Source organism: Eptesicus fuscus, chromosome 22, assembly GCF_027574615.1.
Source record: "Eptesicus fuscus isolate TK198812 chromosome 22, DD_ASM_mEF_20220401, whole genome shotgun sequence".
NCBI lineage: Eukaryota > Metazoa > Chordata > Mammalia > Chiroptera > Vespertilionidae > Eptesicus > Eptesicus fuscus.
In genome coordinates, this window is record NC_072494.1 from 6,533,508 (window position 1) to 6,558,115 (window position 24,608).

At 43.9% G+C, this 24,608-nt stretch overlaps 1 protein-coding gene across 1 annotated transcript; it reads right to left on the bottom strand.

The window, feature by feature from the left end:
• Positions 1 to 1,758: 1,758 nt before the first annotated feature.
• SLC16A4 (solute carrier family 16 member 4) lies at positions 1,759 to 24,101 on the bottom strand. The gene is given in 10 exon segments (XM_054711852.1): positions 1,759 to 1,883; positions 10,680 to 10,773; positions 12,025 to 12,236; positions 13,811 to 14,326; positions 15,479 to 15,640; positions 15,806 to 15,949; positions 16,609 to 16,741; positions 22,348 to 22,442; positions 23,967 to 24,030; positions 24,033 to 24,101. Coding segments are annotated over 10 exon segments (1,614 nt in total).
• Between the last annotated feature and the right edge of the window lie 507 nt (positions 24,102 to 24,608).

Genomic DNA, 24,608 nt, shown 5'->3' on the forward strand with positions numbered 1-24,608 from the left:
TTTTCTCTTTTGATATATAAAGCAAAGAAAGGAAATTAGAAGGTCCTATATATGAGGGCTTTTTTTTGGCTTGGTACCAGTATATTTTCCCTTAACCCACACAATATACCTGTGAGGTAGGTTGGTGATATCCTGGTTTACAGAAGAGGAAATTGGTATTTAGAGAGGTGGAGAAACATATCAGGTCACCTGGTAACAAGTGGCAGAGCTGGGATTGAATATTAACTATGTTTGCTGTTTGTGTGTGTGAGAGGAGTGGTGTTTCTGGTGGGTTTTTAAGAATATATATCTAAAATTAAAAAAAGAAGTTAGATATTTACATTTAAAGGTAAACCCTAAACATTTTAAATAGGGCCAACTACTGTTTTTAAGATAACTGAGATTCCAACCCAGATTAATTTGGTCCAAAGTTTCTGCTGGGCCTTGGGGAATGCAAAGGTGAATAAAACATTATCCACCTGGTTGATCTTTCAGACTGACGGCGGTGGTTGACATGCAGGCTCACATGGCACTCTGTTAAAATTTAGATGGGGTTCCAGGTGAGAGAATGCTTTCATGCCAAGAAAGTTTTTCAGAGGAGTGGCCTTTGAGTGAATCAGATTGGGAAGGATACCTGAGCCTGTAGGATTGTAGCTGGTAGCAAACCTTGCACAAAGGTGTCCACAGGGAGTGAGAGGGTGTGACACTTTGGAGCTAAAACCAAGCTTTCAGTTTAGGATTTTTCTCTGTAGGAGATCAATAGCTATTTTAAAGCAGAAAAGGATGGAAAGATGTAATAATAATAACAATGACAACAGTAATAGTTAAAGGAGCATTCTGAAGGAGATGCTAAAGGAGGTTGGTGTTAGTGAGAACTCTAGGTGTTTTTTTCCTTCTTAAAATCACCAAGTAATGAAGGGCTCTCTATTGACATGTAATTTCTTAGTCTAAGTGGCATTGTTAATTAGTTAACATAATTTTTCCATATGTAAGAAGAATCTTTTCGTTTAAGGATATCTCCCATTAAAAGCCACCTATTTAATTTTCATGTAAAACTTGTAGGTCTCAAGAACCATTTAGATAATTAGCTTGAATATTTCAGATAATTAGATGTAGGGAAAAAGTAATATTGTTTGGATGGGCAGGAATGCTATGTAAATGAACTTGAAATAAAGGGTATTTTTTTTAACAAAATTTTTTTTATTACATAGCAATACATGTTTATCAAAGAAAATTTAAGAAACAAAACAATGCAAAGAAATAAAAAATGCCTCTAATCAATAAGCAAAGATAAACTTTTTGGGGTATATAATATTATACTCACTAAATATTCAGATTTCAGACTTCTAGTCAACCAATGGATATATTTAATACCTTAAATTAAGGAAAATGGTTTCTGCCTTCACTTACTTTATTGACTGAATTACAATGCACAGTTGAGAGTTTGGTTATTATTACAGTACATTCTGATTTTCATTTAATAACTAAGGTGGCTGCTTTATCTGATTAAAATGATAACCTATTAAGTACTAACAAATGGCATGCTTTCAATGGCTACTACCCCTTTCTTACCACCAATCATTCTTAGGAATGGCAAAGGAAAAGGGAACCTTAAAAACTATTTGGTTTGCCTTCTTATTTTACAAATGAGGAAACTGTTCTTCTGAGTTTTTGTGGTGGTAACTTATTCCTGTAGGTTTTCTTTTGTTTCTAATGACTTACTAATTTAGCTTTTCTTTTGCTAAGCTTGTACTTGATTGCAGTCCTCTCTCCTTCCAGTCAGACTCTGCTTTTCCATCGTTCAGCCAGTGGTACAAAGAAAAGGGAAACTGAAGAGAGGAGGTAGCATGTGCCAGAGAAGTAGAAGGAGCCTGCGTATGTCTGGGTGTAATCATATAACCAGCCTGGAAGGAAGGAATGGTTTCTGTTAGCCAAGCAAACCTTCCCGATAGTCATTCTCAGCCATGAACCTAACCAGTCTGTGTTGTGACCTCTTAGAAAGTTAGTCCAGCTCCTTACCTGTCTTATTTCTAGTGACGGAGTTACTTACCTCAGTTTCACTTGGTTTAGGGACTCAACCCATGGAGACAGTCATTGTGGACCCAGAACTCATCTCTGGTCTTAGAATAGAAGTTGGGGAAAATGAGGGACACCTACCATTTCATTTTCTGATGAATTTTATTAGAAGGCACCATTCTTAACAAAGAAAATAATTGTAAATTCCTAATGTTTTCCAAAGAAAAAAATTAAGAGAACTGATTCCCCCTACCCCCCCTCACTGAACAAATGTTTGAGTAATTACTATGTTCCCAGCAATGTGCTAGGGGTTGAGGATACAATAATGACCCAAAAGAGACACGGTCCCGGCTCTCGCAGACTGTACAGTTTAGTCGGGGGTTAGGTGTTAACCCCATAAATTGCAAGTGATAAGGGCTTTGAAGGGAAGGTTCAGGACACCCTGAGAGCATATGAAAAGGAACTATTTGGTCAAGTGAGTTAATGATGGCTGTAATTCTCCCTGACATGCTCTTTCAAAGCATGAATGGGGAGGGGTCCTCGAAATCCTTAGGCTAGTGGCACATACTAGAACTTAAGTGAAACCCCTTTTAAAAAACAAAACAGTTCTGACCTCACAGACTCCCTGAAAAGGTCTCTGGGGAGTCCACTGACCACACTGGACAGCCCCTTTTCTAGAGAGTGTATGCATTTCATGTTTGTAAAAGCAAACTTACATTATGGCTTTTATATTTAAAATCCAAAACACTTAGAGAGTTAAAGCTGTTATTCTCATCATTTATTAAAAATTGTTGGTGCTGTACGCTGGCACGGTTCTGGGGATGTTCCCAGGAACAAAGATGGACGTCTGCCCTCGGGGAACTTACGTTGTGTCTTTTGATTTTTGTTTATATCTTGGAACATGATTTCTCACTGGAAGGGTAGAGTATGCCCTGTCCTCTTTGTTCTCTTATTTGGCTCTGAAATAGACGTCATGTTTTTAGTTATGTTTCATTCGCTGTATGTTTCTTGTTCGTAATGTAATGAGTGAATGGAATGTTTTATCGCCTCTTAAATTCAGCTAACTTTAAGTTGCTTTTTACCTATTGACTCCTTTTGATCAGTGACCACAAGTGCTTCTTGGAGTTAAGCAAAAGAGTGGGTGAAACCTACCAGGACAAGTCCTTGATGATTGTGATTGACCTTTATATTATATACCTGAAAAATAGCTGACCAATCTCTCAACTTCTAGAAATTTCTAGGAAGGAGGGAGTGTGAAAAGCAACCACACTCCCTTTTATCTCTTGTCATTGTTGCCTTAGTCCAGTGGTCGGCAAACTCATTAGTCAACAGAGCCAAATACCAACAGTACAACGATTGAAATTTCTTTTGAGAGCCAAATTTTTTAAACTTAAACTTCTTCTAACGCCACTTCTTCAAAATACACTCGCCCAGGCCGTGGTATTTTGTGGAAGAGCCACACTCAAGGGGCCAAAGAGCCGCATGTGGCTCGCGAGCCGCTGTTTGCCGACCACTGCCTTAGTCCCACCAGTACAGCAAATTTACCAGTATATATATAACCTGTGAATTATGAGACAGCAGTATTAGAAGTAATACTCTGGGAAAAGACTAGAAATTCTTGGGTATGGCGATAAACAGTGTTGCTAAAGGTCAGGAGAGCACAGCTAAAGGTAGTGAAATGAGTTGTTTTTTTAAGAAATCCAGAGATCCTAAAACATTTTCAGAGAAAATGCTTATAAGCCTTAATTTCACCCACATACACACATTGAAAGTTAGAATGTTGCTTTAGAAACATGAAAGATTAATGAAATAATTGGTTTTAAATCTGTTTTTCGTCTTTATACTTGATAATTGAGATGTTAGTATATATGTTTTTTTATCCTATCTCTATGACCCAGTTGCCATTCAGTAGGATTATAATGTACAGTTGAGTATTTAGTTTTAGGAGTCTATTTATAATAGCAAATATGAGGTGAAATGTAGGATGCATTATTGATTGACTATGAAAGTATTAGTTGTCATAATCAGCTTAGCTTTACGTGGCTGCTAGGTAAGTTAAATTCAGAACTTGGTTAACATTGAAATATTTACTTTATTTGGTTGGAATAAGTAGCCTTTCTCCACCACTGAAAAATAAAAGAACGCTGTATAATTGGTCAGATTTTATCAGATCTCTGTACTTTTTAAAGAATAGTATGAAAAATCTGTATAAGAGTGCACTTTCAACTCTACACAGTTTAATGCTTCTAAATATATATTTTTAAAAGAAATTATTGTTGGTAGTTCAAAAGCCACTGTTTTAAATGGAAACACACACATGGTTGACATTCAAAAGTCTGGGTTCCTTTGTGGCTGAAGCAAAAGCATGTGAATGGCAGAGAAAGTCTTGAATAGATACCAGCCACAATTCAGGAAAGTGTGTGTATGTCTGTCTGTCCACTCCATGTGAGGCCACCCCTGAGGTACGCCAGCAACTTCCTAAGCTGCTGTCCCCCAGTGTCTCCAGACACCCGAGATGCATGTTAATCGCTCATTGGTTCCCCGAAAGGGTACATCCTGGCTGGTGCCCAGTTGATTCTTAGGCACAAAAACTTGTTCTCCAAATCACTTCCTTTATCTGTAGCTCTATAACCCATGTTTTGGGCAGGAATGTCTAATGTTTCCTATGATCATTTAAAACAACTAAGAAGATAGGGCTCAGCTTCCTTCATTAGTTTTGCAAACCAGTTTCTTAACAGTGAACACAGAAGGGATTAGAATAATATGTCAAGTTTGATTTGTAATCTAGGGTTTTAAATTCATTTAATAAAATGTCAATGTTTTAAAACTATTTAATGTTATGGGTTAAGCCATGCATGTTTATGAAAGATGAAACAGAGGGCCGGAGACCGTGGGATACCAGGACACAGGCTTTATTGGAGATCGATCACCCTGCCGGCCGCCTTCCAGAGGGGAAAAAGGGAAGAGAGAGAGAGAGAGAGAGAGCGAGAGAGCGAGCGCGAGCTTGCCGGGGTGAGAGTGCCTTTTAAGGGGAGGAAAAGAGGGGACGGGGCTTAGGGCACTCAGCACACGCTGATAGGTGGTTTCATGTAAGGTACATGGTTAGGGGCCTATGGATTTAGGAATTGGGGGCTTAGGGTATATGGCAGGTGCTGATTGGTGGTTCAATGTACAGTCCATATAAGGTGTTCAGGAATGTCCGGCCGCAGGTGGAGTTTATGTCATACTCCGTCCATCAGTTGGAGGAAGGGAGGATCTATCGGTTTAAAGATGAGTTTAACAACCTGTCTAAAAAGTATTCATACCTATAATATCTTAGAACTTGATTGAGCTCAGTTATTCATCTTTTTTATTAGGATTAGTACTATGAGGTTTACTGTTGGTCACCTTGTGAAAACTTGAAATATACCCAGAAGGTCCTTAATTCCAAAGTTCCTTGATGCTAGTTCAAGTTAGTGGTTGAGAATTCTCTAAGTGACTAGCCGGTGTTGAACCAGAACTTGCAGCTGATGGGCTGCAGCACAGCATCCAGCTTCCAAGGGTGTACTGAGACAGTGATCTCTCATCCCCAGGTCACCGGAGCTGCTGGCTGGCCGTCAGCAGCTTTATTGTATTCGGGTATACTATAACGTATTTTGTATAAGTGCCATGATGGGAAAATACATAGATGTTTTCAATAATCTTGGGAAGTGTGGTTTAGCACCACATTTCAACCTCAGTGTCTTTTAAGACCATAATTCTCCAAACGCCTTATGATAGAAACTTGCAGTAAGATTTATTGGGTGAGCTTTGGGCATTGGCTCTGTGCTGTGGGTTTTACTAAAATGATTGTGGTCTGTGTTAGGATTTTGAAGCTTGAATCCATGGTCTTGCAAAGGAATATATTTGCAAGGGAAGGACTAACCCTCCTCCTCTTTTTAAACCACACTAAAGAACTATTTGGGATTCTTTTTTTTTTTATGTTTTTTTACGGAGTCATCCATCCTGGAAATACAGAATCAAAATAAAATTTCCATGGGCATTGTTTGTGGGTAAATCACTGGATAAAGAGATGATTTACATGGTTTTCCTTTGCCTCTTCAGGTTATAATATATCCCTCCGGATTTAGAGGACAGACAAGCTTTCTCTGCTTTCTCACTTGTCCCCCACTTTCTCCACCCTCCAGGGATTTATAGCAGACCGAAAGGTTGAGTTGTTTTGTTTGTTTGTTTTTCAAATACCGTTTCAGGCCATGGAGAAATTCCCAACTGATAGGCCAAGATGACTTATAAATGTGGAGCGAATGCTTGATAACAGATGGAGTGAGGACTGGGCGTAATATTTGCTTAATATTGTATCTGAAGTGAGGAAGGAAGAGACATAGGAAATGACCTATTATTTCATGAGGAGGTGAACTTATCTGTGTTAGTGGGGCAGAGGCAAACTTGGATGAATTTTCATCTAGCCACTGTCTTTTCTTATAAAACACAGATGAAGAGTTAGTGCAGAATTACCAATTTCACTCCATGGTATTTTTTGTAATAGTACGAGAGAGATGTACTTCTCCTTTAGGAACTAGTTAATTTGAACTTGTGCTGGTGTACAATCAACTTATAATTATTTGGCCTTAGAAATAATTTTTTGAGTTTGTTGAAAAAAACAACAAACACTTTTGTGAGGTACCCGCTGGATTGAGTGATGGCCATTCTTTCTATACCACAGCTCAGAAAGTCTTCATTTAAAGGTAGGAAAATGGAGACATGGCTTAACCTAAATTTTCTGTTCATGAAGTGGAAGAAGAATGCACATTGTATTCTCAGTGTTAGAGGTTTCAGATTGCTGGTTTTATTTTTATTTTAAATTTTTAAAAAATATATATTTTTATTGATTTCAGAGAGGAAGGAAGAGGGAGAGAGAGATAGAAACATCAATGATGAGAGAGAATCACCAATCGGCTGCCTCCTGCACGTCCCCTACTGGGGATCGAGCCCACAACCTGGGCACCGGAATCGAACCCGTGACTCTTCAGTCCCCAGGCCAATACTCTATCCACTGAGCCAAACCAGCCAGGGCCAGATTGCTGGTTTTAGGATTGGGTCCTGTCTGTGTATGTGCCATTACTCAGTGAACAATGGAGGAGCATTAAGAAAAGATTGTCTTCTCTGTATCCCACGGAACAGCTAGCAGAGAGCTGTGCTAATAAGGGGCTTGGTAATTATTGAATGAATACTGAGCTATCAAATAATTGTTTCTGGTATTTTAAGGGAGTTTTCAGAAGATAATTGGGATTGATGTAAATATATATTAGCATAGTATGTACACTCATCAGTTGGGAATGGGCGGGTATATGGAAGAGAGGGAAAGTATATTCAATTCTGTTTTATAGGCAGCCAATAGGGGCCCTTGGTTTTATTTTTACATGAAACTGAGCCTTTAACATTTTGAGCTCACACATCAAATGCCTTTGGATAGAAGATTAGGAATTTCACATAAGCAGCTTACATTTGACTGGTATGTTGGAGAATATGACTATATACTTGATTTATTTATTTACTTATTTACTTATTTATTTTTGCCCAAGGCACTATTTTTGTTTTTATATTGCTGTCTAAAGGCCTACATTTTTTAACAGGGTGTACTAGAAATATAATAATGCTTTAAAATAGCAGTGCTTTTTATTTTCCCACAACTTTCCAAGGCTTCCATCTTGGTGCCAGCATGTAGATCTGGATGCAGCTTCCAGCAAAAACAGCAGTTGGGCCTGGCTGAGTTAGGACATTGGCCTATACGGAGGTCTGCTGAGCACCCTAGGTCAGAACACCCCCTAACGCTGGCCTAGTCTGCAGCAGGCCACATTATTAACCAGGAATTTGTCACTAAGTATTGGAAAGGAACAGGAGGGGCGGGCTGTGGGGTGCAGTGGGCAGGGGCGTGGCTTGTGGAGGAGGTGTGTTGTTAGGGAGTAATTTTAAACTTCTCTCCTTTTCGGTCCCTATTGATAAAAGAATTTTGTTGCTACTATATTATCATAATCATGGTTTTAAAGTTGTATAAATAATTTTTTTGCCAAATGCTCTATTTACATTTTTAAAAGAAAAAAAGTGTGTTTTTAAGAAACTCAAGTATGATTCATATGGGTTTTCTTTCTGTGTTTTATTAAAATATGCTGTATATGACTAACTTGCTTTTCTTTTTCATTTCCACACAGGAAAGAGAAAAATATTGTTCAGATAACCGATGTAACCATTATTAACTAGTGTTTGGGGATTCTGTGGAGTTTTACTGTTTGCTAGAGTCCTAATTTCAAATGCCTGTAATCTTTTATAGGAATTTCAACTTTTGCGATTTGGTAATAACAGATCTAACAGGTAAGTAAAAAAAATGAGAATCTCATACAATTTGAAGATCTAAGTTTGGTTGAGAATTTAATATTTTGTAACCAGAAAGCCTGTTGATTTATTTAAAGCTAAAGACAGTAATGGAACTGCCCAGTCGTGTTGAGAACTGAGTGAATCTTTAAGGCAGCATTTCTGATGTTTCTTTGGTAGTTGCTGTTGAAGTCAGAATTTAGGAACAAACCTAATGGCCTTTGTCAAGTCCTCTGTCATCTCACAGAGGAATGAGTTACAGAGACAAAGACTTGCTGAAGTTTCTCCTTCCCACCGAGTGCGCAGTGCAGCGTTGCGGTCAGGGAGAGGTCCTGGTTTAGAGAAGGACATTTAACCACTTCTATGTCAATTATCGTCATCTTGTTAAGGTACTGCGAGCCACTCTCAGACCAAAAAATCTATACATAAGCTTTCAGCAGCAGCCTTAACACTTTCTTTGACTTTTTTTTTTTTTTTTAACTTATAAAATATATAGTTGCCTAAATAACATGCTCAGAATTAGCAGGTAGAAATTTCACCATGAGCTTCCTTTCTCCTCACAGCTGGGGCATTGTGGACTTTGGGTAATAAAAGGCTCGTAATTTTTTTTTTTTTTATTCACTGATAGCAAGAAACGTACTTTGTATCACATATACTTATAATACATAGGTATGTGTGTAAAATAAAAGTTTCCCAATAAAGTGATGCACTGTTTTCTAATCTGCTCTGTTGTAGTCTATCCTTTTTCATTCAAAGATAAATGAAAAGATCATGACCCAAGACATTGATTTCAAGACCCACACACACATCTGCAACTTTTCCTTTTCAGGTAGTGGTCCTCACAAAACATGCCTTGTCTTCTCACATACGGACCTCTGAATATTTTAAGATGTGTACAAAAACTGGAATGTAAAATCTCTAAACATGTCGTATGTAGTTCAGTTACTTGCCTTTCTCAGTTGCATGAGATGCTCTGTGCACTGGAATTGGTTACTGCCCTATGCTTTTGGCCTGCTAGGCTGAGAGTTCCAGGCATCATTGGACCCAGTGAAGAGGGATCAAGATGGAAAGAAATGCATGAGCAAACTGTACTTGGGCTGTTTTCTGAACCTCACTGACCTGGGCGCTGGCCATAAAGTAGTTCTGCCAGGTGTCTCTGGTGTTTGGTTTTCTTTTACCAGTTCCTAGAGAACAATTCTGGCTTGACTCTTATATCCTAGCCTGCTCTCCAGGTATGAAGTATAGACTGAGTTGGACAACATGGGAAGATGTGTGTTCATACGTGCAAATAAGGATTTGGTTGTATATTTGTACCAATTTTAAGAATGATAGTGGGCAAGATCAGATCCTTTTTCTGCCTCACTTCAGGACTAAAGGTGGCAAAAGTAAGTTTTCAGTTGAATTCCTTTTTGTGGGTGTTTGGAAATGCTGTAGTAATTTCTACATTCCAATATATTGAGAACTATAGTTTGGAAAATACTGAAGTCTGTTCCCTATAAGTAGTTAGACTTTTAATAGTCTTGGATTAAATGTCCAGTTAGGTAGAAAGCGAGTAAAAAAACCAACACACTTCAGTCTTAAAGCTAACTTACATGATCAGAACTCCCCCAGATTTTACTCTGCTTGTGTTTAATGTTCACCAGCGGTCCCACAAAGCATCTCCACAGAGATTGTGGCCTTCAGGCCTAGTATCCTCCCACCTTTGGTACAGACACAAAGTGAAGGGCCTCCATCCCTCTTTGACCATCAGAGATGTTGAGCCCTAGCCAGTTTGGCTCAGTAGATAGAGCGTCGACCTGGGGACTGAAGGGTCTTGGGTTCGATCCCAGTCAAGGGCACATGCCCAGGCTGTGGGCTCAATCCCTAGTAGGGGGTGTGCAGGAGGCAGCCAATCAGTGATTCTCTCTCATCAATGTTTCTATCTCTCCTCCCTTCCTCTCTGAAATAAAATATATTTTTAAAAAAAGATGTTGAGAAGAGTTGCAGTTTCAAGCTCTATAAAAGTGACTCCTGTTTAGGTAAAAATGGTAGTGGTTCTTTTTCTTTTAAGCATCATAGGTCTTTGAAAATTTGGTAAAACTGTATTGTCTTCCCAAATAAGGAGACATACGTACAATCTCTGCTCTAAGACGCCCAGGAGGCTATAAGAACCTGCTTACTGCACATCTGCTGAATTCACCCTCAGTTCTCCTGGACTGGCGATGGAGTGGGAGGGTTGGTACAGGAACAGCACAGATTCCATCCGTTTCTGTTAGCCTGATGTTGTCATTACATGTTCCTGTTAATCATGAGTCGGCATTTTCTTTCATTTGCTCAGAACATGGCTAAACGGTTACCTGCTATCGGTGGTCCAGAAAGGACAGCTATCCCAGCGAAGAAACTGGCAAGTCCCATAAACCTGTGGACTGCAGAATTCCCAGACAGGTCAACCTGTAGGGATTAGAATTCATTGTTCGCCAGATAGAGGGTGAGATTCTGTGCAGACCTGTGCCTACCAGGGGACACATACTGCTGGTCATCTCAAACTGAACCGTTGGCTTCTGGGGTGATGTGGGTGGCCCTGTGCTCCGAATTGTGAAAGAGCTGAGGCAAATGGGGACCAGAAGTCTCGCTAGGCAGGTAGTGTTTCCCCTTAATGAGTAAGGAACGTTGGTTTTTGTTAAGTCTTTTTGGGGGCTTGGGTACCTTTTCCCCTGAACCTCGCTGCTCTTCTCTGTTAGGAAATAACATTTACAATCTAGCTGACAGTGGGATTCTTGAATCCACCTGAGACTGAGCACCAACCATTGGTTTGTAAGCAATCAGACATTATGCGGAGTTGATTCAACTTGAGAAAGTTTGGCTTTTGCCTAAGCCTCGTGTATTTCCCGCAGCACTTAGTAAGCTAATGTGGCCGTGAGGCCAGAACTCGCCCAGGGATTGTGTTCTGGCACATTGGGGACTTGGTGCTAAGGAGAACCCAGAAGTTTGTATGTCGGTTCCACTTGGGTCCAGGACTTGAAGTCGATTGGGGGTAAAAATGGAGAAGAGTGTTGTTGTTTTTTTAAATGCCTCTGTTGAAATACAGAGCTCTCTCAACAAGAGAGAAGCCACACTGGTCAGGAAGGCCCTTTTCTCTCAGGAACTCTTCAGGGTTGTGTCTTAGAGGGAGCCAAGGAAGTTTCCGGAGCTGAAGGAAAGAAGTGAACAGAAGCCTGACCTGGGAAACTGGTCAGCAAAATGGAATCCTGCTGCTCCCTTATTGGTTTCCATTTCTTTCTTGTTCCCTGTGGACAGTCCTCCCATCATTCCAACCCCGAGGTAAGATGAGTAAATGGATTAGGGCAGGCGTCCTCAAACTACGGCCCGCGGGCCACATGCGGGTGTTTTTGCCGTTTTGTTTTTTTACTTCAAAATAAGATATGTGCAGTGTGCATAGGAATTTGTTTATAGTTTTTTTTTTTTTTTAACTATAGTCCGGCCCTCCAATGGTCTGAGGGACAGTGAACTGGCCCCCTGTTTAAAAAGTTTGAGGACCCCTGGATTAGGATATAGCTACAGGGTTTCTGAGGCCTTGGCTGTGTGTAATGTTTTTTGTAGTTGCAAAATTAATACAAAATATGTATTCTCTTTGGGCAAGATTATTATTCATCCTTGCTTTTACTAAATGGTTTAACAATGTTAATGAGTGTGTCTACTCACCAGAACAGGAAGTATCAATGCCAGGTAACCACCGGAGAAAATGGCAAAGATGACAGTGTAGGTCATCAGTAGTGGGAAGGTGGTGGCTAACGGAGCAAGCAGGTTAGTAACGCCGCAGAGTGCGAGGTAAGACTTGTGGTAATGGTACTTGCTGGTCCAGTTTTGATCAGCAATCCATCCAGAGAGAATCTGACTGACTACCTCAGTGATACCTAGAAGAAGTTTGAAAGGTCTTATGAAATCCTAATTCCATTTTTCCCAGCCCCTTTGAAGAATGTAAATGCCTAAGGCATCTTTTCCTAAGTAATATGACTTCATCCTTAGGCTAGGACACACGAGAAAAAAATGGTTTCATTTGCCTATCAGTAGATTATATCATTTACTTAAGTACTCCAGACACATCTGATAAATTACCAGAAAGTTCATACCACTGAGCTGGGAGTCCCTGGTTACAGAGGACCCGGGCTCAGGGAGCCTTCCTCAAAAAGGAAGTGTGGGTTTGTAAAGACTAGTGGGCCTTCCGGTTGTGTCCTGGGGAAGTCAGAGGGTGGATGATGAGTATAAATAATAAAGCCTTATGTTTACAAAAAGAAAAAGGAGGTGGGAGTCTGTTATAATTGCATATGAGGATTTGAAAATTAAGTCCTTCTCCAAAGGTTGTTATGCTTAACTTGAAAATATGTAGGAAGTCTGGAAATGGGAGGTCATATTTTGAACACTGGAGCTAAGATGTAACTTGAACAAAATGTAAGAACCACAATTTCGCTCAATTTCATAACAAAAATTCTTAACCTTTATCCTATTAGAAGCTAATGTAGCAGTTAAATACCAAGAGATTTTACCCAAGAGTAGCATGAGCTGTGGTGGTTTTATGTTTCAAATCTTTCCTACAGTTCAAACATAAATTGCTCCTCACACACACATTAAAAGGAAATAAAAATACAGAATACTACCATTTCTGTATTTTTACAGTTATTTCCTAGGATACATACTGAGTTTATGTTACGTTCTTTTGTTCCATTATATAGCCCTAATCTGATCTAAATTGATGCTACTAGACATTTTAGTGAGAACGTCTGTTGAGCTATGTATCTTTTGTGTGTGTGTGTACATACATTTTATTTGACTGAGAGTACCTTTGTAGTTGGAGGCGGAGTGCAGTCAGTTTTGTAAGGCTTGGTAAATAGTCTTGCAAGAGGAAAGTCACTGTGAGCTACCGAGACTTTCCAGATAACTAGAGCTAACCAGTTCCATTTAATCCCTTCTCATTTTTAAAATATCAGCCAATCCATTAGTGACTAGCCTCAACAGGCATATATATGTCTTAACTATGAGTTCAAGTGGAAAACGATTAGCTACAAATATTAGTAGACATGATTGCATGCTTACAATGGGCCAAGCATAATCTTAAACCTCTCATACGTTACTTTTTTAATCATAACCTTATCAGGGTAGGTAGGTACTATTAGCCCTATATTACAGATGAGGACATTGAGGCACAGAGAAAGCACATAACTTGCCCAAGGTCATACAGCTCGGAAATACAGAGCACAAACTTGAACCCGGAAAGTCTAGCTCCAGAATCAAACCTTTCAACCAGTGCACTATGCTATCTACCTGGGATTTGTTTTGCTCATCGGGTGGTGGTTGCCACTAAGCACCAGCTTTTAAAAACACTGTATTTTCCAACAAATACTTTATGTCTACTGTGTCAGACACCAATGAAAAACTAACCAGACCTTCCTGTTTGCTTGTCTGAGTGTGAGGTTGCAGTAGGCTTTCTTACCAGCCACAGAAACGAGGTAGGAGGCATCCATCATGTCGATCCCCAGTGTTCTGGCTCTGGCTACCAGGTGGAAGGTAGGGATCAAATATGCCAGCTGACTGAAGAGAAGAGACCAGGTAAATATGCAGAAGAAAGGGTTCTTTAAGAGAGAACTATCACAGAGGTTTTGTTTACAGCCCCACGAATTAGCCTTCTGCTGGAAACGTGTGTCTTTAGGTGTCAGGAGCAGTCTGTTCCCGCGTGGCCCGTTGACCTCTTCGTTTTGGTGTTGGGAGTCTATGAAACTTGCACCGGCGTGTCCAACCTTCTGCATAGTCCTGTCCCTGGTGGGGAGCTCTGGTGTCTCGCTGCAGTGTGACGTGTCGGTCCCACGCCCTGCCTCTGGACCACTGGCAGACAGACGGCTACCTTTATCTTTCCTGCCAGAGTTGCTCCCGCCTGTGCTGTGGATGGCTCTCAAGAGCATACTCGAAGGCACCAAGTTCAGGATGATCGCTCCAAATACCATAAGGGCACCTACGGAGAGAGAAATCGCCAAGTTGTTAAAAATTACCCCTCTCGTTTCACAGTGCTCTGTTCTCGGGCTCAGAACATTCACAGTGTTGCTAAATACTCATAGTGCGGTAATTCCTTGAGATACTACTTTGTCTCCTGATTTTAACTGGAAGTATTGGAATCTGATGACTTCACCATGTGAGCCGCACACACTGCCGTATCCTTGTGAAACGGTGGCCTTTTGCAGATAGGATATCAGAAAGCTGGCCTGGAAGGGGAGTTATTTGTGCTAAAGGAAAAGAGAACAAGGGTTTCCTTGGAGGAGCCGGGGGAGCTATTTCAAATGTTAGAACATTACATGGTGTTTTGAAGAGGGACGTGAAATGTTCTGAAGTGGGTGTAAATTTTGAAAGAAGGCAGGTGCCAGTTTTGCCTCTGAAGCCGAGTAGGTAGGTCTTGATTTCTGCGTGACTGAAGCTGAGGGGTGTGAGTTGCTCCGAGAGACAGGGCTGGCCGCAGGTCCCGCCATCCTGTCCTGGATTTGTCAGCTGGGCCTGTTCGTGAGACTCCTGCACAACTGCTCTGTGAATTTATGTCTCTTTCTGTAGAAGTAGACATATATATACATATGTGCATATCATGTTCCCAGGAATGTAAGATGATTTAATCCAGATATTTTCTGTAAGGCACAAAGAAAATGGTGAAGTGAATGATTTTCATTCATTTGTGTAAAAATATTAAGGAACATAATCTTTTTACCTTTTTTTTCTCTTTTCTTTTTTTGGTTCTGGTTTAGTGAGTGTAATGGAGGAGGCATGTTTTAATGCAGATGTTTTTCTTAAAGGGAGAATTTGGAAAGAATGCTTTGGTGGTGGCAGGAGAGGGTGCCCTTGTCTCCCGAGCGGTATTGCTGTCCCTGCAGGGTGTTTCCAGCCCACAGAGGCGCTCTCTGCCCCAGACAGGACCCTGGGCTGAACGCGGAGCTGCTGGTGTGGCTGGCAGAGCCTGCAAGTAGTTCAAGACCTCGCTGCTGTGTATTCCCCAAGAAGGAGCATGATTCTTTAGAAATCATTTCTGCTCTGGCTCCATACACCTTCACCTCCAGTCCTCAAGGGGAAAAACTGAACTTGAAGTCTTGCAGAGTTGATAGGTCAGAAACTTAGAATGACTCACCTGACCAGTCATATAGATCTATCAGGACTTTTGCAAAAGGTGCCAAGAGAAATGTCAGTCCCATCCCTGAACGGGCAATAGCTGTAGAAAGCGCTAATCGTTTTTTGAAGTATTTGCTCATCACCACCATGGCTCCTTGGTACAAGAAAGCGGAACCCAAACCTAAAAAGAAAACCAGAATAGGTTGGAGTCACTTACATGAGGTGCCCTGTACCAGCCCAGATATTCTCCCGGACCGAGATCATGAAACTGGGCCTTTTGGACACGTGGCCAGTAAGAGGGAAGGTGCCTAGTTCCCATTTTCTAACCTTTTTACAGTGGACTCACCAGGTAAAACTCCCATCGTCACACACAGAAAGGGGATGCTCGTGGCCCAGCTGCTGATCACATATCCACCAGAAACGAGGAGGGCCCCAAGCACGGAGGCAGCCTTTTCTCCGTATGTGTCACAGATAACGGCAACCAGGGGGCCTTGGGGAGAAAGAAAAGCTGGTGCTAGGTGAGTGCTCAGCGTCCCTTATCCTGGCGTCCGTTGAAATGAGCGGCTTTAGGAAGACACTCCGGAGTGTTGTGTGTCCTTCACAAAAGTACCTGTGTTGGGTTTTCCTAGTCCCAGTCCACACTATTTGCTTTGTTTTTTAAGGAGAAAATTCTAAATAAGCAGGTTTGGAGGTGAAGCTTACTGAAAAAGCATTGCAAAACCTCCACACAGTGAGAGTGCGTCTGGTGGCCTATGACTAGAACAAGTTTGCTCCTTAACCTCTGCACCACGCTAGGCTCCAGACAGAACTGCGGGAAGCGGAATTGGTTCCCAACGTGTTCTGCGAATGCTTAGGTGATCAGGTCAGAACTCCGAGGTCTGACTTCCCAGCGGCCAGGGTGGCTCACTGAACCCAGGGGAAGGCACTGGAAAGAAGCAGGGCATGCGGAGCCATGCAGTTAGGTGTTGGACCCCCTCTCTCTGTTTGAACTGGGTGGTTTTCCCAGTTTCACCAAGTCAGGTGGAGGCTACACCGCAGGCTTTTCCTCCTCTCGGCCGCCGGTATTGATAAACGGCCTGAGGGTGGCCGCGCTTTGCCCTCTGGGCCTTTTCCTTGGCCAGCCGGCGAGCTTATCCCTGGCCTTCATACCTGCGGAAAAGCTGAGGGAGGACATGATGGAGCCAATCCAGCCAGTTTGCTCTGAGGTGCCTTCAAATTCTTCTTGAAAAACCACGAAGAAAATTGCAAAAGTCTTGGTCATCCCCAGCACAAACATGTTGACCTAAATGAAAGCAGAGAGTCCAAGTCAGGGTGCAACAAAGGGGTTACAGCTGCTCGGGGTTCGGTTCCCCAGCTTGCCACCACTTAACCGTTCATACATTTTGTGTTTTATGGGGTGGTCATCCCTGAAGAGCTGCTCTAAGCACTTGACATGAGTGTCCCCTTGAATCATCAAGGCTGGGGAGTAGGTGTCACGATTGTGCTAGTGATCAGGAGATGGGGGTTTAAAGAAGTTGCTGAAGATGGGGGTGCTGGGGCTGAGATTTGAACCCAAATCAACCCCTACTCTACTGTTCTATGACATTAGCATCTGTTAAGCACAGCCGAGTCCAGTTACCTTTGTGAGAGATGCGTGTTGGTCCAAAAGATGAATTGTTCCTATCAGTTCCTGGGTTAGCTTTGCTTTAACTCTGCTCTTGAGCTGAGTACCATTCATCACCTGATATATAAGTAGGATGGCCATATAGTAATTTATCCAAATTGAAACACTTTTGAGAGCAAAAGGGAGCACTGTTAATTGTGCCAGGACAAGAGTAAGCCAGGTCACCTGGTTGGGTCACATGGCCACTAGGAGGCGCTCTCCTTTGAGGTCAGGTTTTCTTTCTGTGGTGTGCTAGTATATACTAATATGCCCATAGACAGTCACTCTCCCAGTTTTAGCTGCCACCCACGTACTCATGGTGAGTAGTTAAGTGCCTGTCTGCACAGTCAGCCTCCTTGGCCTGAGTCCTGGCTCAGCTTCCTACTAGGGGTGTGAGCTTGGGCAAACTATTTCTGAAATAATCCAGCTGGGGGTAGAGTTAAGCTTCGTACATTTTATATTTCACAGAAGTTAAGCTTCCTCTTTTGTAAAGTGAGATGAAGTCAATGTTAGCTAGCTCACAGGACTGTGAAGATTGAGAAAGTTCTGGCAAAGTACTTAATACAGATGTTTCTCAACTTGTGCTGGGGTTACACCTCGATAAACCCATCATGAGTTGAAAATATTCTTAGTTGAAAATGCATTTAATACACCTGCCCTACTGAACATTATTGCATAGCCTACCTCAAAGATGCTCAGAACACTTACAATAGCCTACTAAGTTGGGCAGAGTCATCCAACAGACGATTTTACAATAAAGCATTGAATATCTCATGTAATTTATCACTTTTGCACCATTGAAAAGTTGAACAATCGTTTAGTCAAACCATCAATTCAGGGGCCATTAAGTAGCATTTAATACTCAAATTATTAACTATGATTTTGTTATCTTTAACCGTTAATATAAGAGTTTCAAACTTGTTTATATAACTGTCTACCATGTCTAACTCATGTCAACTCATCCAAAACGGAAGTCTTTCCCTTTCCAATGCCCACTTTTCCTTCTCATTTCCCTTTTATTGCTACCATCTACCCACTCAGCCTAGTCAGAGCCTGCCTTCTCGTTCCCTCAGCCCCACCTGCTAGAGAATCAAGCTGGACTCGCATTTCAGAAGTCTCTCCTGTCTGGAGAAAGTACTAAACCAGTGGTGGTGCTCCGAGGTTGCAAAAGTTGGGGGTGGTGAGGAGGTCCCTTAATAGGTTTTTCCCATTTTGACTTGATAGAAGCTACTGATTTTTCATTATTTACAGTGAACAATGCTATGGACGCCAGGGCTCTATACTTAAAAGTGAAAACTATTTTATCAGGCCCTCATTAGGACACTTTGCCAACAGAATGTACCTAGAGGTGTTTCTATCAGGAAGTGGGGCTACAGAACATGCAAGAACCTCCAACGACCCAGACTTGTTTCTGGTGGTGATTGCGCCCTGTCATGAGCAAGGACACAGGGAGGCATCATTCTGGAAAACATCCTTCCTCTTAAACCATGTTTTCTGTGCTGGCATCTAAAGGACGTGGGTCCTGTGCTGGCATCTAAAGGATGCTGACCTCTGTCTCCTGAATTTGGCTAGCTACTGGTCTCCCAGTTCGGAACCTGGCCTCTGGTCCATCTTTGACGTCTGGGAAAAGCCGTAGTGAGTAACTATGACTTGTATTTAATCACTGAGTTTGCGTCTTCCCCTGTGGATATCAACAAGGCCAAGGTCAGCCTTTGCGTCTACTGTGCCTCCCTTCCTTAACTTGTAACCTTCCAACTTTGTTTCTGTTCTCCCCACCCCCTCCCTCAGAGAATGCTTATTAAAGCTGGGAACCGTGAAACAGTCACGGTTCCCAGAACCGTGAGGCCTAGGATAGAAGCAGCAGCAGAAGAGAGATCAGGCGGGGAAATGGGCCTCGCTGGGCTGCTGTGGCTCACTAAGGAGTCAGAGGAAGGGGCCTGTGGACAGTTCAGAGGGTTTGCCCAGGACGAGCTGCCGCTGCCCATCGCTCGCTGGGCAAGTCCCATGGGGCCCTTTGGAGTTTCGGAGGTGCACGCCTGTGGGGAGGAAGGGGAAGGGAATGGTAAGGGTGTGCTCCCTGGACGGGGAGCACGCCTGCTTTTCTTGGGACTCAGACATTAGAAGTCTTTTCCCCAAGCCTGATTTCCGCTTCGGTAAGCGGACTGGACAAATCTGATTTCATCCCATGCTTTGGGCCAAGGTGGCTGGGTTTCAGTCCTGTCTGGGTCCACATCAGACATTGTCAATGGGCTCACCCCAAAACAAAAGCCTTTGAAATCTTCCCGTGGCTGATCCAGCACCGTCATTTCCTTTTTATCTTTAAGGGCACAACCCTACCCCATAAGAACTTCCTCATCCAGATCCTTTTAATTAGAATATTGTCTTGGGGCTGGTTCAGCCACAGTGGCCCCTTTTGAATAAAGAGCATCAGGCTTTGTTAGAAATTACTGTTTAATAGCAAGTTTCCTCTACCTTAGATACCCCTCTAGCATCCCCTTGCTCTTCCTGACCTTCACAGACAAAAGAAAGAAGAGTCTGTTGGGTTATCTGCACTTCCTCTGTCTCAGCACCCACTGTACAGGCTCGTATCGAGGTTATCAGAGACTTCCCTGTTGCTACACCAACAGCCCATTGTCATTTCTGTGACATCTGACTTCTCAGCAGCTTCTGCTCCTCACTTGCTCCTGGACGTTTCTGCCTTCGCTTAGGGGGCGCTGCATGTCTGGACCACTGACCTCTGACTGTTTCCCCTGCGGGCAGTTCCACCAGTTCCCTAGGTCTCCATTCCCCCAGGACTAATTGCTCTTGCTTGCTCCTCCCTCTCCCTGGCGTTTTGACCCACCCGTTCCATTGTTCCAACCCCCACGGATGCTGGTGACTCAGAAATTTCAGGGTGCAGACCCCGTGCTCCACATGCACATAGGCTGCTGACCACATTGGTTATGCCGCACGCCCCTCAGACTGTCCAAAGTCAAACCGTCCAAGCCATCCGCACATTCCCCCCTTCCCTCGTCCCCCAGCTCACTGAGTGGCATATATCAGCCTCCACGTTGCCCGAGGCAACCCAGGACTCAGACTCTCTCCCTGAACTGCAGTTACTCTCCCAGTCTTACAGGTCTGCCTCCTCAGTATAGCTCACATCTGTATTCTCTCCATCCCCACTGCTGCGCCAGAACTTAGGGCCTTACTGTGTTTTCACCTGGATCATTGCAACATCCCTCCAATGGATGCCCCTGTGTAGGCCTAGCCCCCAGCAATCCATATCCACCCTGCAGCCGGAGCTATTTTCCTGGCATGCAGATCTGATCCCATCACTCCTGCTTCATTTCTTTTTTTTTTTTTTTTTTTTTTTAATATATTTTTATTGATTTTTTACAGAGAGGAAGGGAGAGGGATAGAGAGTTAGAAACATCAATGAGAGAGAAACATCAGTCAGCTGCCTCCTGCACACCTCCTACTGGGGATGTGCCCGCAACCAAGGTACATGCCCTTGACCGGAATCGAACCTGGGACCTTTCAGTCCTCAGGCCGACGCTCTATCCACTGAGCCAAACCGGTTAGGGCTCTTTTTTCTTTTTTTAACTAGCTCTCAGAGCCTCAAGATAAAAACCAAGATTCCTAACATGTCATACAAGTCCCCTGCCCATCTACAATTTCAGCATTTACCACCTTCTTGTTTAGTCAGAAGTCTGCCCATCAGTAGGTACATCCACCCACCAACAGGTATTTCTTACATGCCTGCTATGTTCCAGGCTATTTCTAGGGTCTGGGCTTACAGCAGTGAGCAAACACATGGTCCCTGTCCTCATGGAACATCAGCCAGTGAGGCAGACTGAATGTTGGCAGTCATGCCAATATGTAAAGTGTGGCAGCTTAGGATGAGTCCTTTTTTAAAAGCCAGGAGCTCCCGGAGAACATGTCGTGGGCGGCTTTTTCCCTCACCTCTTCGGGAGCTCGTCTGTTGCAGAAAAGCACTTGGACCCCAGCAGTCACCAAAGCAGGCTCTAACCGGCCTCATCACTGCAGGCGATGAGCCGGAGTTCCTTGGTAACATTTTGGGACCTAATATATCTTACGCTTTTGTAAGCAGCATCACCCCCCGCCCCTTGCCCCCAAAAGCAGGACATTGTTTATTAACCTGGTTATGAGGCAGTTTTTCTTACCAGCAACTACATTGGTTAAATAACTTCCTATCCTGAGGATACTGTAGGCAAAGCAGGGTGGTTGTTGGGGGGAAAGGGGAGAACCAGACAGATCATCAACAGTGCCATCCTGCAAAGCCTGCGTTTGGGGAGGTGGCCCAGCCACAGGAAGGGCTCTCAGACCTTAGCGTGGTTTCTAGTAACACAGATCCCACGTTCTTTGGTAACGAGGCCCATGTCTCACAAGTGGTTGTCTGTTAGGGAGTTTGTATTACACAAGTCCTGGCCGAGGACCTCTGCTCCTTACTTTCCCTTCTCTCTCACCAGGGAGGAGGCCTGCGCTGTCGGGCTGTGGGAGGAGGGAGGGTCGGGAGGGAAGGGGTGTCTGTGAGTAAGCTGATCTGGGGACCCGAGGAGCTTTGGAGCTAGTGCCCATGTGTAGGGGTGTTTGGGGCTTAGCTGTGATAGGATGCACCGATATTCTAGAATGACTATGCTGACATTCAGATCAGGGTGAGGGGGAGAGGAGATCATTAAGAAGTGCCCAGTCCAGTTGCTTATGGATGAAGGAGAAAAAACGGGCTCCCCTCTCCAGACATCAGAGATACACACGGGCCCGATTCTAGCTCGTGTGGCTGGTGGGGAAGGGTTGCAAATCGGCAGCAGGCAGGACGGAGGAAATGTCCCCATCCCCTGTGAGTGAAGGAGGTCGCTGCCAGCAATTATGTCTACGCTGGGCTGAGTGCGGACCCCACCCAAAAACGCTTTAGCCCTTGCCAGTGCTACTTCCGGGGTGGTTAATTGTGTGATTGTCCCCAAAACTAACTGTCGTGTAGCCAGGGCAGGACTGTTGATGGTGACTGGAGCGTTCTGTGGTGCAGGGATGGGAGGGAGGAGGAGGACGAGACCAGAGGGGAATGCTTTTGCTTTTGCTCAAGGTGGACGGTTTCAACCTGGGTCCATTGTGGGCCGCTGACTTGAGCAACCACTGGCAGTTTCTGGCCTGGCTCTGCCCCCTTCCCATTCAAATGCCAAGGGTTTCATAAGGGATCTCGGCCTCCAGAGGCCGCCTTTCAGGCGGGAGGAGGGAAAGGAAATCCTTACCAGGAAGAAGTGAAGCACAATCATCCATCCCCAACCTCCATCCAGGGCCTGGGTGTAGGGTGGGGCCTTCCCCGCCCTCCGCATGGTGCAGGTCCCTGGGACAAACCCAAGACATAGTTTATTCCATTGACAAGAAACAGATCTAAACTTTTAAAAAATATATATTTTATTGATTTTTTTACAGAGAGGAAGGGAGAGGGATAGAGAGTTAGAAACATCAACGAGAGAGGAACATCGACCAGCTCCTCCTGCACACCCCCTACTGGGGATGTGCCCGCCACCAAGGTACATGCCCTTGACCGGAATCGAACCTGGGGCATTTCATTCCGCAGGCTGATGCTCTATCCACTGAGACAAACCGGTTAGGGCCAGATCTAAACTTTTAAACTTTTCTCTGCAGTGTAAAACCACTTGTAATTTTGTTTTTTAGCCCAACTCTTTAAAAATGGATGATTTCCTCTTGTTTCTGAAGCTGTTTATAGACTGATTTTCACCTCCAAACGCAAGCAGGACTTTGTACAACTTTGGGACTGGCCTGCAGGCTGCTTCCGGCTCCCGCTGGCCGCTCACAGGGCCAGACAGCTCCTGAAGCGTGTCCGAGTCACGTGTAAAGGCTGCCTGACTTTAATGCCCCGTCCCTGGTTTTCCTGTAGTCACGATCCAGGCAGAATCATGGGAGAAGGAAGGAAAGCTAATGACAGGCTGTGATTTGAGGGATTTCAAAGCCAATGCAGAGAAATCTCTTGTCACCAGTTTGAATGGCACTAAGATGGCCACTCAGTTTATTTCAGGCAGGAATTTCAAAGGAGTTAACTGCAAAGCTCGACCTTAGTGGTGGCGGCTCCTAGCACTGTCCTCGGTGTCTTCCCCCAGCTCTGCACGCCAGATCCTAGGGGAAGCTCTGCACTGCCCTCGGTGAGCTTTAGAGAAATTTAAAAGAAGGGCGGGTTGCCTTGGGCTAGGAATTCCATTTACAAAGCCCTCGCTAAAATGAGAATATTCTAAGGGGCTAATCAGGGTTGGGGAACCTTTTTAAAACTGCCGTAAGCCATTTGGATATTTATAACATCATTTGCAGGCCGTACAAAAATATCAGCTTAAAAATGAGCCTGCTATATTTGGTCAAACTCACCCCTAATGCCCTGGCAGGACCTGATGCTCCCCACCCCTGGGCTAAGTATCCGTGACAACGAAATGCAGTAACTGTTCCTGGAGTGGACCCCGGGCCGGGAACGGTGAAGAGCTGGGGAGGTCAGCTGGAGGAGCTGGATTGTGGGCTGTGAGCAAAGTCACGCCTCTCGGGTGTGATGTGGTCTTGTCCTGCAGGAGAACACGCTGAATGGCATTCAGGAGCGAAGTGTCATAACTGCTACCGCCTCCCAAATGGTACAAAGAGAAATAGCAAGAAAGAGAATGGCTGTGTCCTGGGGAAGGGGTCCAGCATGCTTCACTTCCCACTGTCAGGTCCGCAGGCAGACTGTTCCTTACTGGGACGAGGATCCACGGCCGGGCATGCGCAATGGCCGGGTGGTGAGCAGCTGGGCTGGGAGAGAAGCCCGTGGGTCATTCAAAACATGATAGGAAACCAACCCCGATGCACAATCCTATTCTCGTCTTACCTTGGACGTGGTGTGCAGCAAAGGAATCCTCCACAGGTGAGACACTCCGGGAAGAGAAATAAACTCTAGTTTTCTAGAATATTACTCTTTTTCCAAGGGAGTTCGTCACGTTGTGCTGTGAGAACAAGTGAGCATGTGAGAGAGGACCTCAGAGCCGATGTGGGCTCCCGGCCAGTGGACTTTACCTCCTGAGGAGCGGAGGCAGACTATGATCTGACACCACCCATCCTGGCTCTGAAGGGAGAGTTTCACCGTAGGCGCAACAGCAAGCACCGGAGTAAACCAAGTAGAAAATCTTCCTGGTAACTGCCGCTGAATTAGTTAAACAAGCTCAGTCCAGAGGTGGCTCTGGGGCTGCAGTGGCTACATGAGCAAACCCAAGTCAAGGCCTGCAGACGCATCAGGGTGAAGGAATGAAATCCCAAGGACAACCATCACCAGCAGCCCATCAGGCCTTCAGTGAGAGCCAGTCGTTTCCCTGCTTTGCTTTTGCCTTTTCTCTACCGTCTGTCCCCAAGCTGCTGTTGGTGGAATATTCCTACCTACTTCGGGTTCAGTGCTGCCTGATTCAAATGGATTTTTGCTCAGATTCTTACTGTTTTAATATGCCTCAGCTTCCCGTTTAACGCTATGCTCAGGGCA